Source organism: Homarus americanus, unplaced genomic scaffold, assembly GCF_018991925.1.
Source record: "Homarus americanus isolate GMGI-L3 unplaced genomic scaffold, GMGI_Hamer_2.0 scaffold30108, whole genome shotgun sequence".
Taxonomy (NCBI): domain Eukaryota; kingdom Metazoa; phylum Arthropoda; class Malacostraca; order Decapoda; family Nephropidae; genus Homarus; species Homarus americanus.
The window spans coordinates 5,043,716-5,054,893 of record NW_024748109.1 but is presented as its reverse complement, the minus strand read 5'-3'; the positions used below and the strand labels follow the sequence as shown (position 1 = coordinate 5,054,893).

At 45.1% G+C, this 11,178-nt stretch overlaps 1 protein-coding gene across 1 annotated transcript; it reads left to right on the top strand.

Annotated features, from left to right (window-relative positions):
- Positions 1-8,838: 8,838 nt before the first annotated feature.
- On the top strand, positions 8,839-10,957 carry LOC121880063 (heterogeneous nuclear ribonucleoprotein A3 homolog 1-like). Its single transcript, XM_042387070.1, has 2 exons — positions 8,839-9,544; positions 10,144-10,957. Exon 2 carries the CDS (start codon positions 10,144-10,146, stop codon positions 10,609-10,611), a length of 468 nt encoding a protein of 155 aa, XP_042243004.1. The 5' UTR covers positions 8,839-9,544; the 3' UTR covers positions 10,612-10,957.
- Positions 10,958-11,178: the final 221 nt, after the last annotated feature.

The following is an 11,178-nucleotide window of genomic DNA, read 5'->3' as shown; positions in this document are numbered from 1 at the left end:
TATCTTTCCTGTCATAGAACTATGAGGTAAACTTTGGTGATGGTCACAGGTGCAGTAAGTAAGGTGGCGAACACGAGAACTTCCTAGTAAGTTTACGTTCCACAGGTTGTGGTAGACGGGGAGAACCTCTCGCTCACTTCTAGATAAATGCGTCATCGATCTCTAGTTGTCCAGCAGCTGCCGAGATAGACGACGAAATTTCACTTGTAAAGGACGAAGAGGGTTTTCCATTCTTTACTGTCATTGATATAACATAAAGCAGCACCTACAATAGAGCCTCGGTGTGTGGCTGTTGTGCCCAAGGATGGCTTAGAAGTGTCCGTCCACCATAGTAACTCAAACATTAAAAGTTAATGTGTCAAGTGTAGTCTCGAAGTCTGAGGCGTTACAGCCAACGATCAACGCGTGTTATTGTATATGTGTAGTCGTACAGTCTATGTTCTGTTGAATACTACCATTACCTACAGGTAGCAGCCGGAAGTTAACATGTTGTCTATTGTACCATTAATTGAAAATTTACAAGGCGTTTTAGAATAATAAAAAATAGATGTGTGCGGCGGAGCAGCCAGTTCTAACTATGTATGCATATATACTGTATGATACTGAAATAACACTGTAGCATCCCTCAACTCAGAACAGTCACACCAGGTCGAGTGACCCTCCACTTCCAGGTGGCGCTTAATAAGTCAACAATCGCTAATAATCTACCGTCTACAGTTCATTCACATCGACGTCCTGTTGACGACTTGTGCCGGTAAAACATGTTAGAACACGGGTGGTTAAGAAATAGTTGCTAGCAGCGTTAGTGGTTAATGAATAGTTGAGTGCCACGAGCAGGAGGTATTGGGAGTAACTCGTTACGTGAGCTGGCTAGAGGCACCTTTGAGTCAAGAGGAACGGGAGGAGGGGTAAAAAGCAGCTGATAAGGAGTTAAGGATCAGGTGTGTGAAGAACTTTGTAATTCAGGCAGGATAAGCGGGCACACAGCTGACTACCGCAGACGATAATATAAAATGGCCGGATTCTCAAAATAACACTTTATGGATCACATGAAGTTTAGCCCAAGCTTATTTCACCTTAAGAAGAACCACAATAACCTAACCTAACCAGGTAGCGTTTAATCGTTAGGTTGAAATAGACTAAAATCAGATGCTTCCACTTAATCAGTATTTTTCACTGTTACGTTACTGAGACACACCGACGCTACAGAGGCTGGGAAAATCATCTGGTGGCTGACTCAAATCTTCTGGAAATTTTACTTCCTTTTATTTTCCTCTTTCCCCTTCACTGTGTTGCTGCTTCCTGCTTTCTCATCTATATTGACCACTTACTGACATAACAGGTTTTAGAAACACCCACTGACTGGATCATTGTCTTGAGTGTTGAGTCCACGGCTGATAGGTGGGGGGAGGCTGGAAAAAAATGATGATGCTGAGAATGGTGGAGGTTAGGGGAGGCTGGGGGAGACTAACAGAAATGGGAATTCTGGAAGAAGTGGGGAGGTTAAGGTAGGTGTAAAGATTAGGGGAGAGGTGGGGAGACTGGGAGATGGTGAGGTAGCTGACTCAGCAGGCTCAGGGTTTAACAGGATTTTCGTAAAAGTGTGACACTGGTGAAATATGTGCCTCACCTTTATTCATATACCATTGTGGTTTTGAGTAATTAAGTTTTGTCCCATCCGTTAAAGTTTTTTTTTATTAAATCTTATATATCCATTTCTATTGACTTTTATAACATTATAATCACCTTTTTGTTGCTAAAGCGAAAATTTTAAAGAAAAGGGTGAAATGAATAACTTAGTGATGAAGACCAATGTGGCAGACGAGAGTATTAAAGTGTTCTTGTTGTTGTGTTATAATGATGGTTGGCACTGTACAAATCACTACTACATTACGATCTCAACGCGAGTCATGAATGGTCTGTTGCTCACCAGCTGTGTTAGGAAATTTTTCCCGCTGGCGACAGGCGGCCGAGGGTCACCACCACCACACTAAGAATAATGGTAGGCCCTCGTGTCCTAGGTTGACCGGCACCTAAGCCAACTAAATGTGATTTTGTTTAGCGCATAAAAGCGTTCCCAAACACAAGTTAAAGAGATCAAGGAATATGACCCAAGAAGACTGGACAACTCGCCAACTGCACTGCTTGGCTAATCCTTACCCCGAGGAACGATCTGCAAATCGATTAACATGTCTCCAATTACAAAACTCATCGTGAAATGCAAACGACCCTAAACCATGTACAGTCGGACCAGGTATAGAATAAAAACAATATATATATATATATATATATATATATATATATATATATATATATATATATATATATATATATATATATATATATATATATATATATAGATATACACTTTGTGTGAAACATTATGAAATGACGGATGATAGATATTGTGACATGCATTTACTTTGGTATATAGTTTAACATAAGTAAAGCAATGTGTATTTGTTTCGGCGTAATCAATATGATGTTTGGTTACCAGTATGCCACAGAGCCACGTACTGTATACCAATCCTACCGGAATATCACGAATTGCATGGAGTATTTCGGAAGTCATCGGACCCATTTCTTCATATACTTTTTTTCGACATATTGTACTCTTGGAACCACTCGCTTGGGAAGCGAATATGCTGACCATTACTCCACAGATCACATTATACTAACTTGTTGGCGCCACACTCAGGGATGCCAAGCCAACATATCCGTGTAAACTATTGATAGTGATCATAACTGTCGACTTCCTGACAACTGAACTGGTTGACAATATGACGATGGTGGGGCATTGTCATTCACCCTCACTCCTCCCTCACCTGCCTTACACAACCAAGCAGATTAGCCCTAAATCTACCCCCCCCCCCCCATTCCCCTCCTTTGTCTTATATAACAAAAGTTTTTTGTTTTGTTTTTTGTTTTTTTTAGGGAGTGAAGCCTTAGGAAATGTTTTGGGCAGTGAAAATTGTTGTTTCTCAAACCCAATTTAATTCTTTTCTCACCTGTTGGGGAGGGGAAAGGGACGGAGGGTTTTGGGGTGGGTGTGGTGGGGCAGGGCTGGTGAGGGATGGAAAACCAAAACGTGTTTTAAGTTAAAGAGGCTCCCGGGGTGGGCGACAAGGGACGAAGGGATATGTGGAAGGGAAGATGACTTAAGGTCATATTAGAGGAAGTCCTTGAGTGACGTGGAGAAAGTCCCAGGGTGACGGGAGGGGACGGTTATCTATATATATATATAAAACAAAGAAGTATGTGTGTTTGTGTGTCCGCACGAGAATCTCGGAACCTACTTTACCGACCTGTAGTGATGATGGATGGTGTTATATGTAGTGATGATGATGGATGGTGTTATATGTAGTGATGATGGATGGTGTTATTATATGTAGTGATGATGATGGATGGTGTTATATGTAGTGATGATGGATGATGTTATATGTAGTGATGATGGGTGGTGTTATATGTAGCGATGATGGATGGTGTTATATGTAGTGATGATGGATGGTGTTATATGTAGTGATGATGGATGGTGTTATATGTGGTGATGATGGATGATGTTATATGTAGTGATGATGGATGATGTTATATGTAGTGATGATGGGTGGTGTTATACGTAGTGATGATGGATGGTGTTATATGTAGTGATGATGGATGATGTTATATGTAGTGATGATGGGTGGTGTTATATGTAGTGATGTTGGATGGTGTTATATGTGGTGATGATGGATGATGTTATATGTGGCGATGATGGATGATGTTATATGTAGTGATGATGGATGATGTTATATGTAGTGATGATGGATGATGTTACATGTAGTGATGATGGGTGGTGTTATATGTAGTGATGACTAGACAATAAAATAATAACAGTTTAATGCTAAAAAAATATACTTCGCTGTACCGTTGTAGTGGAACTTAAATACACTGTTAATGAACTTATGATGGTAGAAGAAGTTTTGGGGACTGAACAGTGAGACGATGTGGAACCTCAGGGAGGATGGCGTCCTACCGTGGCCTAGCGAATGAGCCGCCCGGACCAAACTTGGCATGGATAGCAAGTGTCATGTGAGGATCTCAAAAAAACCTCAACCAACCCGATCCGACACACCCAACCCGACCCGACCCGTTAAACCACACAGAGGTTGAAAAGGATGTGGAAATGTTGTAAAGTCCTCAACTGAGCTCACTAACATGGTCTACCCAAACAATATCCACCACTACAAGGATCACAAGTGGCTGCGTGAACGCGCAATTCTAGCACCAAAGAATGAAACAGTGGCTGAAATCAACATGACTCTACTCAGACAGCTTCCAGGCAGTGAGACCTCATTCAAATCTATTGATACAGTAATCGCCAGGACCAAGCAGTCCAGTACCATGCAGATTTCCTTAATTCTTTGGAGCCCGCTGGAATGCCTCCTCACTACCTCACTCTCAAGATTGGAACTCCTATAATGCTCTTAAGAAATCTTGAACCTAGCGAAAGAGCCGCCCGGGGGGCGGCGATTCCGCTTTGGGGCAATAAAGGGAAGGTCCAAGTATAACGGGGAAGTCCCAAGGGTAACGGGGAAGGTCCAAGGGTAACGGGGAAGGTCCAAGGGTAACGGGGAAGTCCCATGGGTAACGAGGAAGTCCCAAGGGTAACGGGGAAATACCAAGGGTAACGGGGAAGGTCCAAGGGTAACGGGGAAATCCCAAGGGTAACGGGGAAGGTCCAAGTATAACGGGGAAAGTCCCAAGGGTAATGGGGAAATCCCAAGGGTAACGGGAAAGTCCCAAGGGTAACGGGGAAATCCCAAGGGTAACGGGGAAGGTCCAAGGGTAACGGGGAAGTCCCAAGGGTAACGGGGAAGTCCCAAGGGTAACGGGGAAGTCCCAAGGATAACGGGGAAGGTCCAAGGGTAATGAGAAGTCCCAGGGGTAACGAAAGAAGTCCGGGGGGAACGGAATAGGTCCTAGGATGACGGGAAAAGTCTAAGAGTAACGGGGAAGGCCTTAGGATGACGGGAGTAGGTCTTAGGATGACGAGAGAAGGTCCTAGGATGACGGGAGAAGGTCTTAGGATGACGAGAGAAGGTCCTAGGATGACGGGAGAAGGTCTTAGGGTGGCGGGAGAAGGTCCTGGGGTGATGGGTGAAGGTCTTAGGATGGCGAAGGAGGGTTCAGGATCAACACACACACACGCATAATTGAGGAAGGTTTTCAACATAATATCTGTATAAAGGTCGACCGCAGGCAGTATAGTAACAGTGGAGCAGCTACTGGCCGCTATACTGTTCTGCTTAACCCATTATGTTATTATATCTTACTTTATATTATTTATCCTATTTTTGTCAAATATACTCGTGATGTGAAACATACGACGTGCGTTGTGTATGTGTACAGGTAACCTCTAGAACGAGAATCACGAAAACGTACAACCGTTTTCATTTTTATTCACTAGTCGGGAATCGAACCCTGCTAATTAGCAGAGACAGGGAAGAAGGTAAGACACAGAATTAGTTAACTAAAGTAATAGAGTGAAGACAGCACAGGTAGACCACTCACCTGGTCTCCATGGTGGCGCTGCTGTTGCACCTCTCAATTATTCCTCAGCTCCGCCCACCAGCTCGCATCTGATGCTTAAACCGTAGGCTGGCTCGGCCTTGCTCTGGTGCTCCCTCGTGAGCTCTGCTAATTTGAAGTAGTTTCTGATGGTCTGTGGTATGTCCTGATACCCCAATTATATCTCTAAAAATCTGTACTGTTCTCTGATGGCCTGTAGTGGTCTATAATGTTCAGGATTGGTCCTTGTTTATTGCTGGAAGCTCTACTGGAGCGCCTCTACCCGGCGAGATCCGTCTAATAGAGGAGTTTGGTGTTGCTATATGTAAAGATAATTATCGACGTTGGCGTAGGTCACCAAGATTTTGCAGGTAGCACAGGTGTCCATCAGGCAACACAGGTGTCCATCAGGTAATACAGGTGTCCACCAACCGTGGCGCTACAGCTGCCTTCCGGTGTCCCGCGATGACAAAGAATTTTACAGTATCTCACAGCTTCAGAGTTAAGGGGGGAAAAAGGTCTGACCTTCCGCAAATTTATCTTTATCTTGATACGATAACACACAATTCCTTCAGTTATGTAAAGCTAACTTTCTCTTAGCTGTGGCAAAAAATGAACGTGGCTTTATACATGTGTGGCGCCAGTGTCCAGTCTGAGATACATTACACCCCAGGGCAGTGAGGCACACAGCGTGTCACTGGCGAAGTAAAAGGTGAATGGAGCAGCTGGTTTGAGTGGACCAACTGTGAGGACCGCTGCCAGCATACCCTCTTTAAGAATGTGTTACCTCACCATCACTCATGTTTCACCTCACTATCTTCTTACCTTATCCTTTATCCCTTATACCACACTTGTTCAAATTTACTGTATATGAAGGAAGTTGTAATGATTTAGTAGAGTCTATTAACGCGATAGATAGAACGAAAGCCAGCCTTTGAGGGAAGAGAAACAGAGGCGAGGCGAGGGTGCAGTAAAGTGAGGGGAGAGCGCGAGACAGCACCTTCCCCCTCCAGTGCTGGCCAGCAACTAGTTGGAGTTAGTGCCTGCTGGGTGTCCGGGCTCTGGGACACTCACTCTCCTCACACACACACACACACACACACACTTCTGTTTATTTCGTGGCCAGTGGATACTGTGTTCACCAGCGGATACTGTGTGTTCACCAGCGGATACTGTGTGTTCAACAGGGGAGATACTGTGTACACCAGCTGATACTGTGTTCACCAGTAGATACTGTGTGTTCACCAGCGGATACTGTGTGTTAACCAGCGGATACTGTGTTCACAAGCGGATACTGTGTGTTCACCAGTGGATACTGTGTGTTCATGAGATACTGTGTTCACCAGCGGATACTGTGTGTTCACCAGCAGATACCGTGTGTTCACCAGTGGATACAGTGTGTTCACCAGCAGATACTGTGTGTTCACCAGCGGATACTGTGTGCTCACCAGCGGATACTGTGTTCACCTGCGGATACTGTGTGCTCACCAGCGGATACTGTGTGCTCACTATCGGATACTGTGTTCACCGGCGGATACTGTGTGTTCACCAGCGGATACTGTATGCTCACCAGCGGATACTGTGTTCATGCCAGCGGATACTGTGTGCTCACCAGCGGATACTGTGTGCTCACTATCGGATACTGTGTTCACCGGCGGATACTGTGTGTTCACCAGCGGATACTGTGTGTTCACCAGCGGATACTGTATGCTCACCAGCGGATACTGTGTTCACCAGCGGATACTGTGTGTTCACCAGTAGATACTGTGTGTTCACCAGCGGATGCTGTGTTCACCAGTAGATACTGTGTGTTCACCAGCGGATACTGTGTGTTAACCAGCGGATACTGTGTTCACAAGCGGATACTGTGTTCACAAGCGGATACTGTGTTCACCAGCGGATACTGTGTGTTAACCAGGATACTGTGTTCACCAGAGGATACTGTGTGTTCACCAGTGGATACTGTGTGTTCACCAGCGGATACTGTGTTCACCAGTAGATACTGTGTGTTCACCAGCGGATACTGTGTGTTAACCAGTGGATACTGTGTTCACAAGCGGATGCTGTGATCACTATCGAATACTGTGTTCACCAGCGGAAACTGTGTGTTCAACAGGGGAGATACCGTGTATTCACCATCGGATACTGTGTTCACCAGTGGATACTGTGTGTTCACCAGTGGATACTGTGTATTCACCAGGGGATACTGTGTTCACTATCGGATTCTGTGTGTTTTCCAGTAGATATTGTGTGTTCACCAGCGGATACTGTGTTAACCAGCGGATACTGTGTTCACCAGCGGATACTGTGTGTTAACCAGCGAATACTGTGTGTTCACCAGTAGATACTGTGTGTTCAACAGGGGAGATACTGTGTTCACCAGCGGATACTGTGTTCACCAGTAGATACTGTGTGTTCACCAGCGGTTACTGTGTGTTAACCAGCGGATACTGTGTTCACAAGCGGATACTGTGTTCACCAGCGAATACTGTGTGTTCACCAGTGGATACTGTGTGTTCATGGGATACTGTGTTCACCAGCGGATACTGTGTGTTCACCAGTGGATACTGTGTGTTCATCCAGTGGATACTGTGTGTTCACCAACTGATACTGTGTGTTCACCAGCTAGTTTATTGGGCACCCCCTTACATCCTGTGCAAGGTGAAGCGCAGAAGCGTTTACAGTGCCCAACTGGGAAGCATATTTGGATCACGTCACGCCATGTTTGTTAAGGGAAGGAGTCATGGAGGTTACATCAATGTCAGGAGTTTCAAAGGGGTTATGGGAACAGCGGGAGGGAGGAGCGCTGGCCTCCAAGTCTCATGCTTTAACAGTTTTCGACACACTGGCTTTAATGATAGTTCAAAGGGGTGCCGCCCAGTGTGGCATTGGACCCCAGTCACCCACCCCGTCCCCTCCACTTCATGTGTACCAGAGAGCCAGCCACCCACCCTGGCCAGTGGCCACCCTCCACTCCATGTGTATCAGAGAGCCAGCTACCTACCCCGTCCCCTCCTCTCCATGTGTACCAGAGAGCCACCCACCCATCCCGTCACCTCCACTCCATGTATATCAGAGAGCCAGCCACCCATCCTGGCCCCCCTCCACTCCATGTGTACCAGAGAGCCAGCCACCCACCATGTGTACCAGAGAGCCAGCCACCCACCCCGCCAGAGAGCCAGCCACCCCACCCACCATGTGTCCCTCCACTCCCCCACTCCATGTGTACCAGAGAGCCACCCACCCCGCCCCCTCCACTCCATGTGCACCAGAGAGCCACCCTCCCACCTATCCCCCCTCCACTCCATGTGTACCAGAGGTGCTCATTCACTTCATCAGTACCCTAAGAGAAAATGGTTATAACTGTTTGTTATTTCAACCCATCCGTCACTGAAAAGTAAGAAACTGTAATAATACTTTTCCCTTGACAACATCTACAACTCCAAGATGCAGTAACATACACAAGCTAACAACTAAATCTATCAAAATCATTCCCTTGAGTCTTTAGGAAGTTATTAAGTGGAAACCAAATTTGTCACGGACCGAAAGACAGACGGATCAAACTCTCATGCGGGTTATTATTCATGCGATATACCGTGAAGAAAGAAAGGCGGGGTTAGCATGACCCAGGAAATGGCGAGACTAAATCAATTTGGTAACCTTGATGGTGATAACTTCGGCACCGCCCTATCTCCCCAGATATTCCTGTTACTGTCTTACTGTCTATCTTGTTAAATCTCCTTCTTTCCCAGTTTTTGTGTGAGACAGATCAGAGGAAGCACGTACTTCCAGAGCACGTTAAATATGTCTGGACGTTAATCATTCCTGGTGCTTATGATATACGTACAGTAAAAATTAATGTGGTGAAATTTGCTCCTGGAATTGACTAATCGGCAACCCTTTTATTTGGGTCTTGGTGTTATATAAAGTGGGACAACCCTTGGTTTGCCATCACTTCTGCCCGACTCTCTCACTGACACAACAGATCTTAGAAAAGGTAATTGTATGGTTCTGATGCTACTATAATTACAAATCCAGAATGGGGTGTTTTGTAAGGTATCAGGAAAGGGAATTTTAATGTGATGAAAGGTGGTGCCCTCACCTATAGGTTTTCAACAAAGCTCTATCTAAGCCTACTGAACCTATTTATGCACAGTCAACTACTAAAGTCGGTTCGCCTCTTCCCCTCAACCACGAACCGTGAGATTCAGACTCATGCATCCAAAGCATTTATGGATATAATAATATATCAGTCTACTGCTTTGGGTTCACTAGTCTTCATCTCGGGGTTAGTGGTTCAGGGTGAGAGGCGAACGGACTGTAGTAGATGACTGCACACATAGCACTAGCAGCACCTTACCCTAGCTAATTTTGCGAAAATTGAAACTAGGTCCCATAAGCATGACTGCTCGTTACTGGTGTAAATGCAGTTTTACTTTTTTTAGAAATCCAATTATAGTTGTGTCTGATTTTTTAATCCAACAGTAACTTACCCAAACCCAATTTAGCTCAGGTAACCTCCCTTAGTTTTGACATGTAACTCAGTATATAGCCATGGATATAAAATATGGAAACATATGTGGTGTTCCCTCGCAGATGAATCTGACGACTCTAGTGGCGGTGTTGTTGAATGTGGCAGGACTCGGAACTCCCTACCCCCAGCAGTCCCACAGCACTGCCGCCAGCCGGAGGTTCTTCCTCCTTGACCTGCTGGGCTCCGCGCAAGGAGCCATCTCCGGACTTTTCAATCCTTTCGACAAGAACGACAAGTATGGAAACCACGGAGGTTACGGCGGCGGTTACGGGCATTATGGCAATTATGGAAGTCATGGCGATTATGGAGGTCATGGCAATTACGGAGGTCATGGCAATTACGGAGGACCTGGCATGTACGGCCAACCTGGCACTTATGGAGGATCTGAGACTTACGGAAGACCTGGCATCTACGGAAGCCAAAGCAATAGTGGTGATAATGGCAACTATGGCAGCTACGGCGGGTATGGTTACAGTCAGTATTACGGAAATGGATTCAACGCCTACTACCGCCCACCCTATCTTGGGTAGAACCGTACACAGTGGGCAAATATGGCAACAAAGGCGACCTCCACTTATGTTACAATGACCAACACAACTTGAGCGACCAACACTGTCACCATCACGGCACGACCACGGAGACGTTTCCGGGAGGTGCAGTACGGCGACAATAATGGAGAATTAACAAAAAATATTCTTGTACTTTTTTTCAACTGCTAACATTCATTTTTACCTTTAAATCGTTATCGCGCTCAACACCCTTCTATAAACTATCTCTAAATACAGTACTAACTATACTCGCCAAGATCACTATTTTACTTTATTTAATAAGATGTTGAAGATATAAATGTTCCTTAAAATAAAATAGACAATTAAATATGTTTTATTTTCCCAAAGTCACCTCATCTTCTTTGTAACTGATGAAAACTTACATGATCTCACTCATTTGAAAACATATAAATTACTAAATATTATGAGACTTCTGACTCTAGCGTACTACATTTCCAATTACTTTATTTATATTGAATTCCGGAGTCAAATTGTCAGAAACGGTAGTCAAGTCTCCCGACGCAGGGGTGATAGTGGTTAGGCACAAGC